We start from the raw sequence: 23,644 nt of genomic DNA, 5'->3' as shown, positions 1-23,644 counted from the left end.
CAGCTCTCTCCAAAGATTTTCTATTGGGTCCAGGTCTGGAGACTGGCTAGGCCACTCCAGGACCTTGAGATGCTTCTTACGGAGCCACTCCTTAGTTGCCCTGGCTGTGTGTTTCGGGTCGTTGTCATGCTGGAAGACCCAGCCCCGACCCATCTTCAATGCTCTTACTGAGGGAAGGAGGTTGTTGGCCAAGATCAAGCGATACATGGCCCCATCCATCCTCCCCTCAATACGGTGCAGTCGTCCTGTCCCCTTTGCAGAAAAGCATCCCCAAAGAATGTTTCCACCTCCATGCTTTACGGTTGAGATGGTGTTCTTGGGGTTGTACTCGTCCTTTTTCTTCCTCCAAACACGGCGAGTGGCGTTTAGACCAAAAAGCTCTATTTTTGTCTCAGACCACATGACCTTCTCCCATTCCTCCTCTGGGTCATCCAGATGGTCATTGGCAAACTTCAGACGGGCCTGGACATGCGCTGGCTTGAGCAGGGGTCCTTGCGTGCGGTGCAGGATTTTAATCCATGACGGCGTAGTGTGTTACTAATGGTTTTCTTTGAGACTGTGGTCCCAGGTCTCTTCAGGTCATTGACCAGGTCCTGCCGTGTAGTTCTGGGCTGATCCCTCACCTTCATTGATGCCCCACAAGGTGAGATCTTGCATGGAGCCCTAGACCGAGGGTGATTTACCGTCACCTTGAACTTCTTCCATTTTCTAATAATTGCGCCAACAGTTGTTGCCTTCTCACCAAGCTGCTTGCCTATTGTCCTGTAGCCCATCCCAGCCTTGTGCAGGTCTACAATTTTATCCCTGATGTCCTTACACAGCTCTCTGGTATTGGCCATTGTGGAGAGGTTGGAGTCTGTGATTGAGTGTGTGGACAGGTGTCTTTTATACAGGTAAACAAGTTCAAAAAGGTGCAGTTAATACAGGTAATGAGTGGAGAACAGGGGGGCTTCTTAAAGAAAAACTAACAGGTCAAATTCTTGTCATACAATAAAATGCTAATTAATTACTTAATCAGTGATTTTCGTTTTAGAGTCGGTCTCTCAGTTGAAGTGTACTACCTATGATAAAAATTAGACCTCTACATGCTTTGTAAGTAGGAAAACCTGCAAAATCAGTGTATCAAATACTTGTTCTCCCCACTGTATCTAGTGAATGTGATGCACAATCTGTGTATTGGCTTCCATATTAGGTTATGGTAAAGGACTCTCCTTAGTCCACAATATTACAGCAAAATCGCTACTTCCCAGTCCAGCTGTAGAATGCTAAGTAATTGTCTAAGGCTTGGCATTGTGAAATGTTTGAACTATGTTTAGCCGATTTCATTATGAGCAGATATAAAAAGCATAAGTGGCACAGTCTAAGGCACTGCATCTCAGTACTAGAGGTGTCACTACAGACCCTGGATAGGGCGTTGTTAGGGTTTGTAAATAAGAATTTGTTCTTAACTGACTTGCCTAGTTAAATAACAAAACGATTTTGATGGCCCAAAAGTAAAAGCACTACAGTATGTGCCTGTATGTAATCTCTTATTTTTTAAATTTGTCTCAGTTTGGGATACATTTACATTTTTGGGGGATAACTGGCTGTAATTTAAATTCCTTCTGGAACATGTTTTAAAATGATTTGATTTTGTTGATGTAGCCTATGCATCTTATTCAAGATGTTAGCAAGTCAAGAGTAAATATATGCAATTTGAGGGACAAAAAGTGAATGCAGTCTTCACCAACACGGGAACATTGCCTTTAAATTTTAAATGACGCTGAACTTCAGCAGTAGATTAAATAGAATCCTACTCATGTTGAACTCTTGCTGTTACGGAGAGCTTTCTTTGCAGATTGTCAATGTTATTGAAAATGACAATATCTGGAAACCATAGCAAACAAATGTCAAATAAAGTATATTGAGTCTCTTCAATCCACTGTGTTCATGCTAGCCTTGTCTGTTTCATGATGTACATGTGCAAATATTTATAAAAAATAAAAAACATGCACCACTGCATGGTAGAAACTAAACATTTATTTTTCAGCCTCCAGGCTTATGCAAATATAGACTCTGTAAGAACAGAAGCTGCTCTATGTACAGTAGGATTGAAACAGTGACCTTGTGGGTTTGACTGGGTGATAACATTTCCTCCTAGGCTTGGTGAGTGATCTGGGGGATCTTTTGCAGCATGTCCTCTGACTAGCTGCTCCAGTGTCAGCAGAGACAGGCCCAACTGGTCCTCCTGGGGGGAGGGGAATTCAGAGAAAGGAGGGGTTAAGGGGAGACCTGGGATATGTTCACTTGGCAAACATTGAAGAACGTTGCAGGTAGAGATGTCATGAATAGATCTGACGTGATTTCTTATTCTACATGTCAGACGGGCATCTCCATAACATTTGTTTCCACAACCTCGGAAACCTGCTAAACATGTCCCTGTACTGTGCAGTACCGGTCTGAAGGGCTGGGCCATCTGGCGTAGGAAGTGTTTGGACAGCTGTACCGTCAGGTTGAGGTGCTCCTGAATCCACCGGGGCAGCTTCTCTCGCTTGTCAGCCCGGGCATAGCGCTGCAACACGAGAGAAAAAGGATCTTAGGCGTTGTTCCAATTCTCTTCAATACTGATGTGAAGGTACTAGATCACTAACAGCATTATGGAACAACCTGCTGTGAGCGCAGAAATCAACTTGGATATTTTTTATTACAAAAGGAATTTAGAATTTTTATTAGGATCCCCATTAGCTGACGCCATAACGTCAGCTAATCTTCCTGGGGTCCAACACAGAACTATAAATATATTAAACATTTATTTAAGTAGACAAAAGAAAATGATCAGAGTGGTAAGAAATGGTCCAACAATTCCTCTCAAACTTCGACACACCAAGTTCCAAAGGCCCTCACCTTGTCTGCGAAGATCAAGCCGTAGTCTGTCTTGCCCCTGATGGCGCGGCCCACACACTGCGCTGCGTGCCGTCAAACGTCAGGAAGTCATTTTCTCTAATCTGAAACTGGTCCCGCAGGTACTCCAGACGAGCCTGGTAGGGATAGACAGGGAGGAGAAGGATCATTATTTTGGACAAACAGCCCATTAGGATTAAAGGAAGTAAAGTGTAAGACAAGACAGAGGGATGAGGAGGACATACGCAGAACAGAGAGGAACAGACCAAAACAGTGAATAAAGCAGAAGAGAAGAACAAGGGAAGGATGATGAACAGAGGAGTTGGACTGACCTTCAGGATCCGGCTCTGTGTGTAAACGTAAGGCACTCCGAACATGATCACTGCACCGGCAAAATGGTGGACTGAGGGAGACAGTTTCACATCACTCATCTCGTCAAATAACTACAATGAACAACTCACTGCACATGACCTGTGTTGTAACTTTGGCAGGCATTTTGTTTTGCAAATGATCCTGAAGGAGGCTATACAACTGTGCTACAGGAACTAAAAACTCAGTCGATTCCCTCAGACACCTTCCGTTGTGCCCCCTCACACCTGGGGCACAACGGATAAGAGGTCACAGGTTGTCTTCTGTCGTTGAGTCTAAGACAATCAAAGAAAGGGTCTCCTGACCTCCTGGTAGTTCTCCAAAGCCATGCTGGTCTCTGCTGCGTCTGGGGTCTCGATGAAGATAAGCTTGTTCCTCTGGACGTTCTCCAAGATGCCCTACAGACAGACACACACCGGGACAGGACAAGAGGACAACGTTTACTCAACTTTCAGATTAATACCCTTCAAAAAAAATTACATTTCTCCAACTCCGGAATCTATCACGAATATCAACATTGGGCACAATTCTAGCTGCTGCCAATAAAATGCTAACATACTGTATACTGAACAAAAGTATAAAACGCAACAATTAAATTCATTGGGCCCTAATCTATGGATTTCACATGACTGGGAATACAGATAATTGGTTGGTCACAGACACCCCCCCCCACCAAAAAAGGTAGTGGCGTGGGTCAGAAAACCTGTCAGTATCTGGTGTGACCATGTGTCGTGCTGCATGAGGCAAATCTCCTTCGCATAGAGTTCATTAGGCTGTTGATTGTGGCCTGTGGAATGTTGTCCCACTCCTCTATGGCTGTGCGTAGTTGCTGGATATTGGCAGGAAAACTAGAACATGCTGTCTGGTGAGTATGCAGGCCATGGAAGAACTGGGACATTTTCAGCTTCCAGCAATTGTTCTGATCCTTGCGACATGGGGCCATGCGGAAACAAGGTGATGGCGGGAATGAATTTCACGACAATGGGCCTCAGGATCTCATCACGGTGTCTGTGCATTCAAACTGCCATTGATAAAACGCAATTTCTCTTAGTTGTCTGTAGCTCATGCCTGCCCATACCATAACCCCACCTTGGGGCACTTTGTTCACAACGTCATCAGCAAACCGCTCGCCCACACGACTCCATACACATGGTGAGGCCGGTTGAGCTTACTGCTAAATTCTCAAATTACGTTAGAGGCGGCTTTTGGTAGAGAAATTAACATTCAATTCACTAGCAACAGCTCTGGTGGACATTCCTGCAGTCAGCATGCCTATTGCACGCTCCCTCAACTTGAGACATCTGTGGCATTGTTTTGTGTGAAACAAAATGCAAATTTTAGAGTAGCCTTGTATGGTCCCCAGCACAAGGTGCAGCTGTGTAAAGATCATGCTGTTTAATCAGCCTCTTGATATGCAACACTAGTCAGGTGGATGGATTATCTTGGAAAAGGAGAAATGCTCACTAACAGGGATGTAAAAAAAATTGTGCACAACATTTGAGAGAAATAAGCTTTTTGTGCATATGGAAAATGTCTGGGATCTTTTATTTCAGATCATGGGATTAACACTTTACATGTTGTTTGTATTTTTGTTCAGTGTAGCTATGTCTATTGCCATAACAGCACAAACAGAACCACATGATATTCACTTTTAACATTTATTCTCACTTCCATTTGTGGATCGTGTGTACACACCTGCTCATACCACGACGCCACAATGTTCTCCAAGTAGGTGTAGCTGGTAAAGAAGGCCACGATGCCATCGGGCACGATCGCAGACATCTCCAGCAGCAGGTTGCCATAGTTACAGATGACAGCTGAAAATAGAAACCAGACCAGGTTTATTCCAATGTTTTGTTTTATCACAACTAAGGAAAGGAGAGTCTAAGCTTACAATTATTTCAATACAATGTAACAATCACTAACCAAAATCTTAATGCGTCTCAAACTTGGGAGGTCATGGCCACCTGGTCGTTCCCCCTCCCCACCACCTGAAAGAGGAAGAGCTCAGTGTCACCCCCTTGCATCCTTTCTGAAGCTCAGCATAGCTTGAATTAACCACTCAGGTCATATCACGTAGACTGTTTCTGAGGTTACTCACAAGAGGGCAAAGGCAGGTGCGTGCCAGCGTCATGGTGAAGGATGCTGTGGTAACAGGCCGGAAGTCCAGGATTCGGGGGTAAATGTCCAACGGTGAAAGGGTCTGTGGGTAGAAACATGATCAGAAGTAGACATCCACAGGGTAGGACAGCCGAGCCAACACACAGCCCAGGGATCTAGTGTGCGGATCAATGGCGTGAGGTGATGATCATACTCCTGAACTGACTGCTGAAGACCCCTACAGGCAAAATAATATAACTATCGTACTTCTTTACATTTGTTTGCGTCGCATGAACTCTGTCATTCTGAATGGCTGCAGATTTAAGGGGGGATGCCCTGTTGATAAAGTACTGAGAAACAAAGAAAATGCATTTGTCCCCCATTAACACATCTACATAGACAAGATACAGCACTACGTTTACAAATAGCACCCGAGCCTGACTGCATTGGAATGTGAGTGGCCACATCTTGGACAGATGAGACCATCAGCAGGTGGCTTATAATCACTGATTAGTGGCTAGGTCACAGGTAATCTAGGAACATGAGAGAGAGATTACCCAAGACGTAATGATGACAGACTGGAAGCGCTCAAACACAGGCTTGATGGCAATGGAAGGGTTCATACAGCTGAAGGGAGATCAGAGCCAGGGTTAGAAGTAGATCCCAGATAAAAAGCGTAAACAGACATACGTTGGTGTTTAATGCACTAGCCCATAAAATAAAAGTCTGTTTAATATCTGAAACTACATGAATGCCTGGACATGGATTTATGCAATATATAATATAATTTGTTCCTGTTTCTCTCAAATAGATCCCAATTAAGATGAATGCCAAATCAATTCTTATGATGCATTTAAATTATCCAATGACACAATGAGTAACTAAGCAGAGTGTATACATGAGTCATTCACTTGCATCCTAATGGATTATTTCACCCTTGGCTCTTGCAGTGGTACAACATCTCATCCATCAATAACACACCGTTCTGCTGGCAAAACAACATATGAACCGCACCTGAAGGGCAGAACGGGGTTAGCAATGGTGGGGGTTCGGTCTTCAAAGGGTTCAATGATGGTGAATCCTGAGGGTGGAAGATGGCAAGGAACGGACAAAGAAAGTAAATAACCACAGAGCTGTAGCCGTGTAGAGGTAACATAGACAGTCAGCCTAGGGAGGTTCAGTACCTTTGCTGTAAGTGCTGACCAGTGTGGCAAAGTTGGAGATGAGGGTGATGGCTGAGAAGTCTGCGATGTCAGCTATCTCTAAAGTCCTCAGCAACGAACGCAACCTCTCGGCACTCTCGAAACAAATAGATATGTAATATAAGAATTAAGGAGTGAGGAGTTACTAGAAACTAATTTCGATGTTCCCAAGAGACATAATCCACGATGAAGTCTTAAGTCTAGGAGCATTCCTTCTGCATTCCCTGGTGCCCTGGTGGACGGAGTTTGGCCATTCCATTGGTCCCAAAATAGAAATCTCCATGGTCCTAAAGTGGAAATCTCCACCAACCAAGGGCACCAGGCTATACAAAACTAACACAAAAGTACTGTAGAAGTCACGTGAGGGGCTTGCGGTCAATGCAGACCTTCTCAAAGATGTCTTTGAGGAACTGGGGAGCGCTCTCCTGCATTACATGGTGAATGGTGAATCCTCAACCTGGACTTCAGGTACTCCAGGAAACGCTACATGAAGACCACAAAGTGCTCTGCCGTGCGGATGCTGCCAGGCACGGCCTCTGGAGGCGGAAGATGTAAAAAAAAAAAGACAGTGCGGGGGTGGGAGGACAGGTTATAGAAAGGGAAAGATGGATACATGAAACCCTGTTTGAGCATAAATCGATACAAATATGAACAAATATGAACAAATATTCAATAACTGGGTTGTTTTTTTCGACTGGACTCCAGGGGGCTAACCTTGAAGGATCTCATCTGGCAACACGGGATTGGACATGTAGATGTCGGTCTCCCTGGCAACGTTGGCCTCTTTCAGGCCCTCCACCAATCGTTTGTATTCCTCTTTCAGTTTGGCTGCGTCTGTCTCCTTTATCCTACAGCAGAGGACAAGCGGTTGAGATGACGTCACAAGACTCTTCACTTCTGGGGCAAGAACAACAAACTGGTAGAGTCGGTCTTATTATAGACTCCTTGTACATTCTCCTTTGTACACAGAAAATGTTAGTGGATCTAGTGCTGCTCTCCACTAGACCCCTGAGCGGATGACCTTACTTGAGAATGGTATTCTGTAGGGTCTCCACATTGGCCTGACTGCGTAAACTATGATGTTGGCATGGAGGATCTGTATGTGTTAAGGAAGTAAAAAGGAAAAACATCCTCACTTGTCCATCTCCTTCATACAGTAATGCCAGAGAGTTTCTAAACCCAGAGGCGCAACATAGCAAGACTTCCGGGAACGGTTGCAAAACAGACAAAGCAGACCAGGCCAGGGTTTGAGAAGTCAATGAGAGAAGTGAAAAGTTGTTCCTTACTTGTTAATTTTCTCAAAATGTAAAAGGCACAACCTAGATCCGAGCCAATGTCATAAGTAGTTAAATGTTATTACTCCAACTTTGTGAAAGTAAACTGACACATTTTCATTTTTGTCAAAAACAACTTTATATCGAAAGTATATTGCCTAAAAGGGTGATCAGGGATTTCTATTGGAGAATCAGTTTCTGCCCATCTTCATACTGTACCGTCTTTAGTAATGCTGTCAAATATAACATGCTACAAAAACAAATGTAAAAGAAAAACATCAGAAGCTATGACAAAGGGCTATTCTTACCGAATATTGTGCTAGGTAGTAGGGGCACCAGCCTTTCCTCTGCCCAAAGTCCTTCATATCGTCCAGGTTGTAGACTCCAGCTGGGAGGGGCACCTGCTTTCCCATAGCGTCAAACTCCTAAAGCAGATAGTCAGTCAGACAGAGGCTTGGAAGTCTCCAGATCACCGTTGGGCACGGATGTATGATGCTGTCAGGCTGTGACATTTCCCATCCACCTCCTTCCCAAAGCGTAACAAGCTCACCTGAACACAAAGAATCATGCAATTTGGACCATGACATGGACAACAAAAATATTTGCTATTTTGACCACACACAAATGTGTTTGAAGAGTGTTACAGGACCATGGTTAGTGGGTGTCATCGTGAAGACATAATGTCGGCGGTGTACTGACTGCTAGGGCCGGGCATATAAAGTATAAAGTTGTCTACCGTGACCCTTTACAGAAAGAACGCAGTACAGTAACATGTCGATAACTGATCACTTTTCAGAAGCGTCTGTACCTTTTCAAATTGTAGAATTCTGCTCCTGCATACAATGTTCCATTGTTTCCCTGACAACAATAAACGTTGCCATTTATGGTAGGGGGGGATAGATGTGCTTTCTTTCAACTAAATGTCTAGGTAAGTTGCAATATTTAACAAACTTTAAAGTAGATTTTTTTTAGGAAAGAATGATCTATGGGTGGGCAGCAGGCAGGCTAGGATTGACTGTTCTGGTCACCTACTGATGGAAGTCAGTCCCACTTCAGAAGCGGCATTACTTTACAGACATAAAATGTCATTCATGTCTCCAAAGAAGGTTTTGTGTCAGCGTTTAAAAAGCTGTAGTGTAGCCTACCCTAACAGACAAACAAACATGTCGTAGCAGAGGTGCTTCTAATGGGCCACTAACCATTATATCTGAAAAGGGCCATCGATACAGGCTATACTGGAAGCCTACTGTCATTTCATATTATGAAACAAAAACACACCCACCCACTCATAAACAAAGAGCAGCCTACCCCGTGCTGGCAAGACTGGCCTCAAGATACCCCTGTATCCCAGCGACATTGGTCCCATGAATAGCCTAAACTACGATATTCTACACCCAATAGACCGAACACACACACGGGTCTTTAGCAAAGAGAAAGAGAAGGAAGGCCAGCACGAGGGAAAGACAGGAGGGGCCGTGAACATATGTCTTGGTAATCTGCATCTTGCAATGTCTTGTCTTGCATGCCTCACAAATTCACCAAAGTAGCCTAAAGTTAGTCTCTTCCTCTCTGGTTTTATTTAAATTACACAACCACAGCCCAGGTCTTTATAGCCATATAAATCTTGTTAGGCTATACCACAAAAGAAATAATGTTTTGTGATAACTGCACTGTGATTTTAATTATGTGGGGGGAATTTTTGTTTTTGTTAATGTTAAGGATTCCAACTTTGTTTAAACGTTTACACCCCTAATGGAATCCATGTTTGATTTGGAGGGCTGATAGTAGTATCTAATATTGGATTTAATTATTTCCTGGGCACCGCTCGGTGATGCAAACAACTCCTTCCCCAACAGAACCGTCTACGGCTATACCCTCCAATGTGGAAAAAGCGATGCCAAACAGGCAGACACCAGTCAGTATGCTGTATATATACTGTATATGTTTCAAGGATTGGGATTGTTAAGCCCATAGACCTCCATTGATTGAGGTCTATAAAATGTGCTATTGGCACTCCTACCTCGGGGTGAACACACAGGTTTTTTTGGAGAGGAGTTGTTCTTCTCTCCTGTCTCCTTAGAATAGAACTCCGTAAGCTTACTCAACCACCTGATGGAGAAGGGAGCAACATGGCATCAGAGAAGGGGCTGAGAAACATATGTTCTTCAAGGACTGGGGAGCACACACAAAGGTGTAGGAGAAGAGAGAGATCACCTTCTCTATCTCAGGAACAGTAGATCAGCTTTGTGACTTCAAGGGGATACTCCTGTCAAAGAGAGACCACTGTATAAGTGTACTGTCAAAATGGTCCAATGGAGTCCTGAAGGAGAAACTGACATATCTTGACTCACCCGCTGATATGCAACAATCAATGACAGAAGAGAGATGTTTTTTCCAGTTCCCGATGGCATCTCCAGAACACCATGTCCCTTTGGATAAGCAATGTGTTACCATCATGCATAGGGCCATAATATTAGGATAGAGTTACAACAACTGGCATGTTGCTGGGTCTCTCTAGTTACCTTGGCATCCAGGGTCCTCTTGAGTTCCAACATGTTGGAATATTGCTCTGGGTAAATGTAGTCATAAAGAAACTAGACTAACAACCCTTCGATGTTGAGCCTAGAATAAAAGGTATTACATTTTTTTTTTTTTTTTGGTATTACAAAAACATGCAAGTAAGTGAAATAGTAAGGGCCTTTTAGCCAGGTAATGTTCACTAGCAAAACACAGCTGTGACAGCACGTACCATTAGCTAAATCAAAGAAACCTATAACTACCTAGCTAACGCCCATATTCATCTGTGGCTAAATTGGTTCCAACAGACATTGCATGGTGCAATGTTTACAGTTTAACCAGCTAGCTAGCGTATGATAGCCAACTGCTAGCTATGTTAGCAAAGAGCGGACTTAGTAACGTTTACTAGCTAACGTTACGTGCGCTAGCTAGCTAACTTTGCCCTGTCTGATAATCTCTCTGCCACGAGCACTCACATTTCGGTAGGATTTTTTTGCAGCGATGAGCAAGCAGCTTCTTTGGGTCAGGCACTTTAAAAAAAAATTCACAATAAATAGATGCCTAGCTAACTTACTGGCTAAACAAAACCCTTCAATTAGCTAGCTATGTCCCACACGTTAGATTTATTCAAACATTCTCCATCTACACTTCTACACAAAGGCCCACCCTTTGCTACTCTGATTGGTTGCAGAATTGTGAGCTAGTCATTTGGTCTTCTCTGATTGGGTTTTTATGCGTTCCTCAATGGAAGTACATACCGTTTCTTTAATCAGACCTAACTAGTCAAATATCGAGTTAAATTTTGACCTGAATTGCATTTGTTGTGCATTGTGGTTGTGGTTGTTTTGCAATTGCATTGTGGTTGTGGCTGGATATTTTCAACTCGGGTCGGGGATCATTTTATCATTTTAGCTAACCCTAACCCTTTTCCTAACTTTGTTTTAATTGTCCTAAACCTGCCAAATTAATTTTCCTAACCTGCTACGATACTTCTGCTTGTCAAAACCGTCAGACCTGCCTGAGAGCAGTGTGGGTATCCACTAATGCGATGCAGCCAGCCAGGGAGGTTCAGAGAACTTCATAAAACTAAGCAAAAAGAAAACCGAAGTACAAAGATTTACCCGAACAGAATATTATATTTATATTCAACATGAGCAGATGGTATTGTCATAATAGTAGTAAAGGTACTGTACTATGTTTTTCATTTGACAAGTTGTAAAATAGAGTGGGATAAAAAAAAAAATACATTAAGTAGCACTCCATCAAGGGAAATATGGTAATATTTCTAACAAAGATATCTACATATATTTCAGGCCTTTGTATCCCTGGAGATAATCAACATTCACGTAAACTTTACAGTTTGAAAACATACTGTACCTTGTCCAAAAAGAGTGGTCTCTTGGCACAACTTGGGGTAAGTTGAGCCCGGGACATGGTAAATTAAAGTTAGACTCAGCGATATGATGTAAATGAGTAAATTTCCACAACAATTAAAAGCGTTTAAGCGCCAGGCTCAACTACTCTGCTGTTTTGGTGCCCTGACTACACTGTGAACAGCGTGAAGTGAACCCATGCACATGTACAGATAGTGTGTGTGTCTGTGTGAGAGCTAAGTCTTGCATCTCGCTCATCTCAATATTTGCGGTGCTGCTCGTGCCAACAAATCTTCTGTACTGAATGAAATACCACTACCTTTTTAAAACCATGTCGATATTTATTTCCCAAACACAATTCAACACAATTGCCTTTTTGTCTTTTCATAATACGTTTATTTTAACACACCTAGTTTCTTTACACTTTTAACATAGGCCAGGGTTATGAAATTATGACCTTTTCCTAAATATTTGGTCAAATTATTAATTTTGTGTATGGTTTCCCAGAAACAAGGGTGGGTTAACTTGCCCATTTGGTTCAATTTACCCCACACTCCCCCAATAGGTGGTGTGGTGGGATGACCTCAATATTGGAAAGCTAAGCCAGAAGTTGCAGTTTCCACAGATTCCACTCTTTTAAGTGAAATTATATTTATCGACAACACAATAAAGGCCCACACATTTCAAAGACAAAATCTATTTTTTTCATTACATAATTACAATCTTCCCTGTTCTGTTATCACTTAGCAAATTATGGGAGCAGATCAGCCCTTCATTATGTGTTTATGGAAATTTCATATACAAAATAAGATGGTGCTTTATTTTCAGTTTAAGAAAGGAATTATATTTCTTTGAGCTGTGTTTCTTGGTCCTGGCCCTGGGGATCCATCAAGCCTCTCATTTGGGGTTGGGTGTATGAGGGTGGGAATGTGTACCCCTTTGGGTCCCCGGCCCAGGGTTGAGATGCACAGCCTCTGAAGAATGTAAAAATATGCATACAGTACCAGTCAAAAGTTCAGACACACCTACTCATTCAAGGGTTTTTCTTTATTTTTACTATTTTCTACATTGTCGAATAATAGTGAAGACATCCAAACTATGAACTAATACATATGGAATCATGTAGTAACCAAAAAAGTGATACACAAATAAAAATATATTTGAGATTCTTCAAAGTAGCCACCCTTTGCCTTGATGACAGCTTTGCACACTCTTGGTATTCTCTCAACCAGCTTCATGAGGTAGTCACCTGGAATGCATTTCAATGATTTTATTTGGCAAGTCAGTTAAGAACAAATTCCTATTTACGATGATGGCCTACTCCAGCCAACACTGGGCCAATTATGCGCCATCCTATAGGACTCCCAGTCATGGCCACTTGTGATACCTTCTGGAATTGAACCAGGGTCTGTTGTGACACCTCTAGTACTGAGATGCAGTGCCTTAGACTGCTGCGCCACTCTGGACCCCAATTAACAGGTGTGCTTTGTTAAAAGTTCATTTGTGGAATTTCTTTCCTTCTTAATGTGTTTGAGCCAATCAGTTGTGTTGTGTCAAGGTAGGGTGGTATACAGAAGATAGCCCTATTTGGTAAAATACCAAGTCCAGCTCAAATAAGCAAAGAGAAATGACAGTCCATCATTACGTTAAAACATGAAGGTCAGTCAATCCGGAAAATTTCAAGAACTTTGAAAGTTTCTTCAAGCGCAGTTGCAAAAACCATCAAGCAACATGATGAAACTGAATCTCATGATGACTGCCACAGGAAAGGAAGACCCAGAGTTATCTCTGCTGCAGAGGATAAGTTCATTAGAGTTAACTTCACCTCAGATTACAGCCTAAATACTTTTTTCACAGAGTTCAAGTAACAGACACATCTCAACATCATCTGTTCAGAGGAGACTGCATGAATCAGGCCTTCAAGGTCGATTTGCTGCAAAGAAACCACTACTAAAGGACACCAATAAGAAGAAGAGACTTGTTTGGGACAAGAAACACAAGCAATGGACATTAGACTGGTGGAAATCTGTCCTTTGATCTGATGAGTCCAAATGTGAGATTTTTGGTTCCAACCGTCGGACACAGAGTAGATGAACGGATGATCTCCGCATGTGTGGTTCCCACCGTGAAGCATTGAGGAGGTGTGATGACGTGGGGGTGCTTTGCTGGTGACACTGTCTGTGATTTATTTAGAATTCAAGGCACACTTAACCAGCATGGCTACCACAGCATTCTGCAGTGATACACCATCCCATCTAGTTTGAGCTTTGTGGGACTGTAATTTGTTTTTCAACAGGACAATGACCCAAAACACACCTCCAGGCTGTGTAAGGGCTATTTGACCAAGAAGGAGAGTGATGACCTGCTCTCCACAATCCCCTGACCTCAACCCAATTGAGATGGTTTGGGATGAGTTGGACCACAGAGTGAAGGAAAAGCAGCCAACAAGTGTTCAGCATATGTGGGAAATGGCATGAGTGTGCAAAGCTGTCATCAAGGCCAAGGGTGGTTACTTTGAAGAATATAAAATATATTTTGATTTGTTTAACACTTTTTTGGTTACTACATGATTCCATATGTGTTATTTCATAGTTTTGATGTCTTCATTATTATTTTACTATGTAGAAAATAGTCAATATAAAGAAAAACACTTGAATTAGTACATTTTGACTGGTACTATATATAAAAAAGGGATGGTACAGCATCTAATATACATATTGATTTAATACATTACAGTAATATACAGTACATAACAATTTGAAATACACTAATATATCAACACAATATAATAAAATGCTGAGGGATTTGATGCAATTCCAGAAATTGCACCGCTGTTACAAAATATGAACTTTCTCTGGTTATCCCACTATATTTAAAGGATTTTGAAGAAGCTGCACAATTCTCATACTTTGATTCTAATGCACACAAAAAAACATTTTGACCTCAGTTTTTGCCCTGCTAGAACGGTTGCATTTTGGATGTCATTACATCTGCCACTAGATGGCAACCTAATACATAGAATACTCCATTCTTGACAGTGTTGTACTGACATAAAACAGTCAAATTCCTCACAGAGGTACACACAGAATTTTAAAAAATGTGTGCCTGTAAGAATATCAAAAGCACATGAATTGTATTTTGAGGCAACTACGTTTCATCCTATCAGAAATCCACAGAGCTTACTTAGGGAGTTAGTGAAGTATGATTTTATGTACCCTAACAATAGTGAAATGCTGAAAAACATGTAAAATGATAGTCTGCGAAAATGTAGACAGCATTTGGGTGGGAGAAATTATTGTCTCTCCACCATTGTGAATCTGAATATCAAAAGACAAATGGTTGGTTCTGAAGCTGCTGTGTATCCAGTCTGGATATTATATAGTCCCACAGTCCCAGCGTTTGTGTCCGTCAGTCCTGGCACTATCCTCTGTCTCTGTCTGTTTGTTGGACCAGACCAATCATCATTAGGCTATATGGAGGATGGCAATAAAAGTGTCCCAGACACCTCTCTGCACAGCGGTGTCTAAGCCGCTTTCCTCCCTCTGCTCACAACTCACAGCGGTCATCAATGCTCTTGTAGCGGTCCATGATCCTCAGCACGTCCTCCAGGATGGACGGCCCCAGGTCCAGATCCAAGCCCATCAGGGACTCTGAGCGGGAGACGCCGGGAGAGAACCTAGGGAACACGGTGGGCGACTCACTCCGCTCGCTCCCCAGGTCCTCATTGCTCAGGCCAGCGTCTGAATCCAGGCTCAGCCCCCTCTGAGGGTCCAGGGGGCCACAGCTCTCTGACATGGAGTCCTCTGAGGAAACCTCTGAGAAGGAGCCGGAGGAGGGCACCATGTGCCTGAAGGAGGCAGAGTAGCTAAGGTTGTGGCAGGGGTCCATGTAGCAGCCGACACCCTGGTCACACACAGAAATAGAGTAATGGTTCTGCTGGTTTTGGTTATGGTTGTTTGGCTGAGGTTGGTACTGTTGCTGCTGGGACGGGGGGGTTGAGTCCTCCAGGTGAAGTCGAGGTGGCTTGGGCGGGGCCTGCTCATGGGCGATGAACACAGGCATGGAGATGGTGCTCTTCAGCATGCTGGTGGAGTGGTGGTAGGGGTTGCGGTGGTTGTTACAAGAGTGGTTGGATCCTTTGTTGTTCATGGGGTAGGCCTCTTCCAAATGCCTCTCCATACTGTGGGACCGTGGTAAGCCGTTCAGGGAGGGCAACATGTCCATCTTGCCCTGCAAAAAGCCCACGTCTCCGAACATGTCGCCCTCCCCCTCCGGCCCGACATGGGCACTGTGGCGCATGTCCCCTAGCGGGGGGCTAATCATGTCGCTGGACAAGACGTCTCGCAGCTTGAGCTTCTTCCCCCACTTTGGTGTGGTAGTCTTTAAGTACATGGGCGTCTTGGCTGGCATTCTGTTTCCCAGAATTCAGTGTGTGAGGGGATCGTCTCTCAGTGATAAGATTTGCACCTCCTTTTAATGATATGCCAGACAAAAGTGATTTTTATTGTTTCATCCTTGTCCTTACTTTGTCCACTTCCTGGTGATCACAGTGGCATGTAGGCCTTGACCGGAGATCAACACACTCTCAAAAAGTCACCATTATTCAGTAAGGGTGGTGGGTGTTCCAGCTTCAAAGCCTCCCTTCTTCCTTATCTTTTGGCCTCTCTGAAGATGAATCCTTTGGCTGCCTTTATGTCTGCTGATTCTCTGACGAGGCTCAGTTGCTTTGGGAATGTGGCATCAAAATGCGAGGCTTGGAGGTCTGTGGAGACACAGAGAGAAAGACAGAGAAAGATTTAAACCCTTGGAGCCAGAGGACAGAAAATATAAGGGGAAACACTTCAAGAATCTGTGTTTGCTGAGGGGGACTGGCTGAAACCACACAAAATGCCTTTAGTTTAACATAGCAAATGATGTGTGCTGATTTGAGGTTTGTGTGGGGTTTTGCAGTGAATCACACATTAAATCATACACCCTCAGGAAATCATTGCACATTCCAAAGACTTGCTAGACTTTTGTGGAAACACAATTTTCCAAGGAAGTTGTTTGTTCAAAAGATTTTGTGTGCGTCTCCCTGTGTGGTAACCTGTTATCAGGGCCTCTTTGTGGTTCCGTTGCTGAGACAAACATTGCGTATTATACAGCTGCGTACATACTGAGGGAGCAAGAGAGATTATCATACAAAACTAACACTTTACATACAAAACTAACACTTTACATACACATTTAAATGCACGTTAACTGTAAACTTTTTCTTCAAAGTCCATTTGGATAACAGACATAAAAAAATCACGATCATCATGATCTGTTGGCTTTTGCATAGCATCCTTATTTCCACATTTTGTTACGTTACAGCCATATTCTAAAATGTATGAAATTGTTTTTTTCCTCATCAATCTACACACAATACCCCATAATGACAAAGTGAAAAAAAATTCTAGACATTTTTGCAAATTTATAAAATTAAATGAACAGATATCACATTTACCTAAAGTATTCAAACCCTTTACTCTGTACTTTGTTGAAGCACCTTTGGCAGTGATTACAGCCTTGAGTATGACGCTACAAGCTTGGCACACCTGTATTTGGGGAGTTTCTCCCATTCTTCTCTGCAGATCCTCTCAAGCTCTGTCAGGTTGGATTGGGGAGCATTGCTGCACAGCTATTTTCATGTCTCTTCTGGAAGGTTCTCCCATCTCCACACAGGATCCCTAGAGCCCTGTCAGAGTGAACATCGGATTCTTGGTTTCCTCCCTGACCAAGGCCCTTCTCCCCTGATTGCTCAGTTTTGCTGTGCAGCCAGCTCTAGGACGAGTCTTGGTGGTTCCAAACTTCTTCCATTTAAGAATGATGGAGGTCACTGTGTTCTTGGGGACCTTCAATGCTACCTTCTCCAGATCTGTGCCTCAACAAAATTGAGGAAATTGGGGGCTCCCGAGTGGCGCAGTTGTCTAAGACACTGCATCGCAGTGCAAGAGGCATCACTGCAGTACCTGGTTTGAATCCAGGCTGCATCACATCCGGCTGTGATTGGGAGTCCCATAGGGCGGGGCCCAGTGTTATCCGGGGTAGGCCGGCATTGTAAATAAGAATTTGTTATTAACTGACTTGCCTAGTTAAATAAAGGATAAATACATTTGTAATATCCTGTCTCGGCGCTCTATGGACAATTCCTTCAACCTCATGCCTTTGGTTTTTGCCCTGACATGCACTGTCAACTGTGGGACCTTTATAGACAGGTGTGTGCTTTTCCAAATCATGTCCAATCAATAGAATTGACCACAGGTGGACTCCAGTCAAGTTGTAGAAACATCTCAAGGATGATCAAGTTAACAGGATGCACCTGGGCTCAATTTCGAGTCTCATAGCAAAAGGTCTGAATACTTACATAAATAAGGTATTTCTGTTTTTTTGTTTATAATACATTTGTTCAAATTTCCTAAAACCTGTTTTTGCGTTGTCATTATGGGGTATTGTGCATAGATTGCTGAGGAAATTGTTTTATTTAATCAATTTCAGAATAAGGCTGTAACAAAATGTGGAAAAAGTCAAGGGGTCTGAATATTTTCCGAATGCACTGTAGATACAAAAGTATGTGGACACCGCTTTAAAAAGTGGTTGCTCCTATTATAGCCACACCAGTTGCTTACAGGTGTATAAAATTGAGCACACAGGCATGCAATCTCCATAGACAAACATTTGCAGTCAAATGGCGTTACCGAAGAGCTCAGTGACTTTCAACGTGGAACCGTCATAGGATGCCACGTTTCCAACAAGTCAGTCAGATTTCTGCTCTGCTCGAGCTGTCCATGTCAACTGTAATTGCTGTTATTGTGAAGTGGAAACGTCTATGAGCCACAACGGCTCAGCCGCGATGTGGTAGAACACACAAGCTCACAGAACCGGGCCGCCGAGTGCTGAACTGTTCGTCGGGAGCTCCATGAAATGGGTTTCCATGTCAGAGCAGCCGCACACAAGCCTAAGATCACAATGTGGAATGCCCTGGTGTAAAGCTCGCCATAATTGGACTCTGAAGCAGTGCAAACGCGTTCTCTGGAGTGATGAATCAAGCTTCACCATCTGGCAGTCCGACGGACGAATCTGGGTTTGGCCAATGCCAGGAAATACTACTGTAAAGTTTGGTGGATAAGGAATAATGGTCGGGGACTGTTTATCATATTTCAGGCTAGGGCCCTTAGTTACAGTGAAGGGAAATCCTAATGCTACAGTATACAATGACATTTTAGATGATTCTGTGCTTCCAACTTTATGGCAACAGTTTGGGGAAGGTCCTTTCCTGTTTCAGCATGACAATGCCCTTGTGCACAAAGCGAGGTCCATACAGAAAGGGTTTGTTGAGATCGGTGTGGAAAAACTTAACTGGCCTGCACAGAGCCCTGACCTCAACCCCATCGAATACCTTTGGGATGAATTGGAACGCCGACTGCGAGCAAGGCCTAACCTCCCAATGTCAGTGTTCGACCTCACTAATGCTCTTGTGGCTGAATGGAAGCAAGTCCCACAGCAATGTTCCTACATCTAATGGAAATCCTTCCCAGAAGAGTGGGTCTGTTATAGCAGCAAAGGGGGGATCAACTCCATATTAATACCCATGATTTTGGAATGAGATGTTCGACGAGCAGGTGTCTACATACTTTTGGTCATTTAGTGTAGTTTGTGGCTGTGCTCTAAGCTGACTCACTGATGATACTGCTTACTGCATTCAGCTGATGACATTATCGTTAATTATCTCAGTTAATGGAATCCCCACCAATCCTAGGACTTTACGCCTTCTGAAAACCTTCTTCATCAGGAGTCACGTGTTTAAAAGTTAAAACAATGTGAATGTCTAATAAGAATTGAGGAGATTTGTGTATGAATCATATCCTGTATGAGTTATAGTACTATTGTCTCACATGATATGTGTTGAAATGTTACACATTTTCTACTGCAGCCAGTCGACTCCTGGCATCTCTAACCGTCATGTGAATTTTAACATGCTAGCTTCACATATAAAGCTGCTTGAGATCTTTGTAAGAGGAGAGGTGTTGAGACTTGTCGGTGATGATTTTCACAGTGTTAATTGACTGCAGAGTCATTGGCCACATAGTGACAAGGTATTGTGTCACTGTGTAGAGAAATCAGATGGGGGCTTATCGTGAAAGTACTATACCATTTCTGCAACACACCATCAGATAAGATACAAACAGCCCACTGTTTGTACTGAGACAGAGAGATTGAATTCTCCTTCTTGAGTTGGAAGTAAACAATATTTCACCCTTACATCTCTATATTATGTGTCTGTCAGATTGTATGCAGGGAAGTGAAACTATAAACATGCCGGTTGTCAAACACAATAGGGATAAAGTGCTGGGCTGGCCCATGCATTCTGACAGTCCTTGCGCTGCATGACAATGATGTCCTGCTCGACTCTTTATTTAACTAGGTAAGTCAGTTAAGGACAAATGCTTATTTACAATGCCAGCCTACCCCGGCCAAATTGTGCACCGCTCTATGGGACTCCCAATCACAACCGGATGTGATTCAGCCTGAATTTGAACCAGGGACTGAAGTGACTCCTCTTGCACTGAGATGCAGTGCCTCAGACCGCTGCACCACTCAGAGCCCTAGGGTTTTTATTCAGGCCCTGTTCCTCACCTATTTATGGTGACAGACTTACCCTAATTCCATCACAGAGGAAATTTTATCAAACACACACACACACACACTCACAAACACATACAGTCACACACACACACACACACACACACACACACACACACACACACACACACACGTACACACACACACTACTGATAAGACAGTTGGATGAAAACTGACAAAAATGTTGATTTACTCATCACAACTGTGAAGTGACAGATATTCCTAAATATAGCTTGTTAATTCAAATATTAATGGTGATATTTAAAGGTTGAGTGCAGTCATTTAAAAAAAATCTCAATATCAAATAACTTCTGGGTAACAATGAAGTATCTTACAGTGATTGTGTTCAATTAAAATGGTTAAAAAAATAAACAGAAATAGCTTCTTAGCAAAGAGCAATTTCCCAAGCAAGAATTTGGGGAGTGGGCTGAGTGGAGAGGGGGAAACTGAAAACTAGCTGTAATTGGCAAAGAGGTTTGGAACTCACATTCTTATTGGTCAATTAACTCATTTACGGCTGGTGCAGCAAAGGGGGGAGTGGGTGGTAGTGATTTATTGTCTGTGTCCAGTGGGTGGGTTGTACAGACACAAGCCTTTCAGCCAAAACAGGCTGAAATTTCACGTTATCTTTTCAAACAGCTATTACACTAAAATTGCATTATCATCCTTTTCACAATTTCTAAGTGTATTTCCAAACTCATAGTGTGGAAATATATATAAAACACAGGAAAATCACGTTTCTGATTGCAATGGGCCTTTAAAATATATATTTTTTTATGATATATTTCGTTATTATTTTCCTGGACACATATGTAACATAGTTATTCAAGTCAAACATCTGTTTGTAGTTTCTTTCCGCCACATATGGTCTCAATTTGCGTTGTGTATCAGAAGGTTATACCATTATACCGCCAGTTCCGCACTCCTTGTTACATCTCTAGTCGAACAAGGAAAGTAGCTTTAAAGAAATTGTGAATCATTCCTTGTCCTGAAATTCGTAATTCGGCCATCCTAATGGCACGTAGTTCCCCTAAACAGAATGCGTTTTGCGTCATACGTAATGTGGTTGACCTTTTGCTTAGTTTTTCTCTCTTCTGGTGACCAATGTGTTTTTGCAATATAACCAGACCAACAAAATAACCCAATGCCCAATCTATTAAATAATGGTAATAGTGTATTTTGCAGTGGGCGTAAGACATTATCCAGACGTTTTGGGAAAAGGGAATACTCGGGCTATTGCGCAAACGTATTCCCTGTCAATTTTAGCATCATTCATCTATGTTGTGAATAAACCGTATAATTTACTCATGGCAGCAGTGAATTCAATCCGTTCCAATCCGTTCAATGTTGATGAGGTAATGCCTAAGCATCTAAATGTATGGCCAATGTAATTTGTCATCTGGTTTGTGGAAAACAGATTTCTGGGTTTGAAATTAGATTGCAAATCAAATCGTATTGGTCACGTACACATGGTTAGCATATGTTAATGTGCTTAAAGCGAGACAGGCTCTGATTTATTGTCGTGATTAAGGTCCCAGGTTCTTGTGACCTTGAGTAACAGAGTCTCACTCAGACCCATTTGTTCCTGCCCACTGGTTGAATCAACGTTGTTTCCACGTCATTGAAATTATGTTGAACCAACGTGGAATAGACGTTGAATTGACGTCTGTGTCCAGTGGGTGGGTTGTACGGACACAAGCCTTATGTAATATTTAGGCTCTGAGATCATCCAATTCCCGGACATCCCCCAGTTAACTATTTGGTAGGCTACCACTGTATACCTGCTAATCCCCACACACACAACTCGGCTATTTTAAACGCGATTCTTTTCCAAGAGAGCAATGCATAAGCCCACAAACGGTTTACGTTCGTAGGCATATAGGACACACGCTTGAAGGAGTAGCCGTTCAAGTTTATTCAAGAGGCCATTGATTAGGGTATACCAGATGGATACTATAAAAGGCTGTAAATAATGGGATGATGTAGGCTACATTATTAAATGATTATAAGGAATATACCCAAACAAAAGTACGAACACGTTTATAGCAAACAACTGACTTTAAAGTGGCCTTCTCGCCGACTCATTTTGTGAGGGTCGCGTGGCTAACACTGGATAGTTTTGTTAGTGGAAAACCCTGTTATACATAAGCTTTTAATCTTCTTAAAATATTAGATCCCTCATAATCAGATGCAGAACGTGGTTCCGAATTTTTCGAATTGTATCCATGTTACCAATTTACGCACATTTAAGCTGCTCATCTCATGTGAATAAGTCATTTCAACACATTTTGATTTTGGTATTAGTAATAAAAAAACAGCGGTATGAACTGTTTTCTAATTTGCAAGCATGCAGGCAGGTGAAATAGAACCGATGTATTATTATAATTTAGGTGAGAGATATTCGGACACAGGACGGACAAGTGACAAAAAGACTTGGAAAGTAACTGTTTTCATTTCGTAATAATAGTCTAACAGAAGTAAATAATACTTGCCTACCTTGTACATGAATAGCTATATTTCCACAAGGAATAATCACGGAGCTGTCTATAGTCCACCGTTAAGGCGTCAGCTTCTCTCGTTAGTATAAGAACAGGTAAACCTCTTACTGCGAACTGTTTCTGGAGTCGAGGAGCCTCGCAAGAGAAGGGAGGGGACGTGATGGTTGTGAATGAAGAAAGTGAAAGGGGATCCTGTGAGGCGCGCTCTTGGACGCAATTAACTCATGGTAATGTATTGTAGGCTAAATAGCAAGCAGCAACAGATTATTCAAAAACAAATTGAAAGTAAATTCATCACACAGACTATTATTATTTGGCTAAGCATAAAACAGCTGTTTTTAAAGTTCAGTGAAGCACAAACACAGGTGATGTTCACATTATGCATATGGGTCAACCAATTAAGCATAGGCCTAATAGTTTTGAGCAGGGGCGCAACTTTGGTTTTAGGAGTGGGGGGGACGTTATTTTTTATTGCATTTTTTATCCAGTCAGATAAACACTCTAAACAGCCTACCTAACTGTTCGGAAGCGTCCTCGTGGTCCTAAAGCACAACGTTGCCTCGTTTTGTATCACATTCCATGACAAAACTGGGGGGGGGGGGAAATGCAATTTCAGAATCTGGCGGGACAGTGAATGTTGCGACCCTGGTTTTGAGTATGTGATATTGTGAAAGTCAGCGTTTAAAATGGATCTGTCATTGCTTTTCCCATCTCTGGGGAACTGTCATGATGGCCAAGAAGTACCTAGGCAGGCCTACTGTCCCGCC

The 23,644-nt window shown here is 42.6% G+C and overlaps 1 protein-coding gene and 1 pseudogene across 1 annotated transcript; both read right to left on the bottom strand.

Annotated features, from left to right (window-relative positions):
* Positions 1-2,001: 2,001 nt before the first annotated feature.
* LOC112267382 lies at positions 2,002-11,110 on the bottom strand (annotated as a pseudogene).
* A 3,311-nt stretch (positions 11,111-14,421) lies between these two features.
* Positions 14,422-23,064, bottom strand: LOC112266887 (cdc42 effector protein 2). Its single transcript, XM_024444786.1, has 2 exons — positions 22,876-23,064; positions 14,422-16,477 (listed from the first exon to the last, which is right to left on the bottom strand). The coding sequence occupies exon 2, from the start codon at positions 16,123-16,125 to the stop codon at positions 15,262-15,264; it is 864 nt and encodes a 287-aa protein (XP_024300554.1). The 5' UTR covers positions 16,126-16,477; positions 22,876-23,064; the 3' UTR covers positions 14,422-15,261.
* Between the last annotated feature and the right edge of the window lie 580 nt (positions 23,065-23,644).

Source organism: Oncorhynchus tshawytscha, linkage group LG14, assembly GCF_018296145.1.
Source record: "Oncorhynchus tshawytscha isolate Ot180627B linkage group LG14, Otsh_v2.0, whole genome shotgun sequence".
NCBI lineage: Eukaryota > Metazoa > Chordata > Actinopteri > Salmoniformes > Salmonidae > Oncorhynchus > Oncorhynchus tshawytscha.
This window is presented reverse-complemented; position numbering and strand designations above follow the sequence as displayed.

Excerpts from the sequence above, each read along its gene's own strand:
- LOC112266887 (XM_024444786.1), bottom strand. The coding sequence starts at position 16,125 with ATGCCAGCCAAGACGCCCATGTACTTAAAGACTACCACACCAAAGTGG.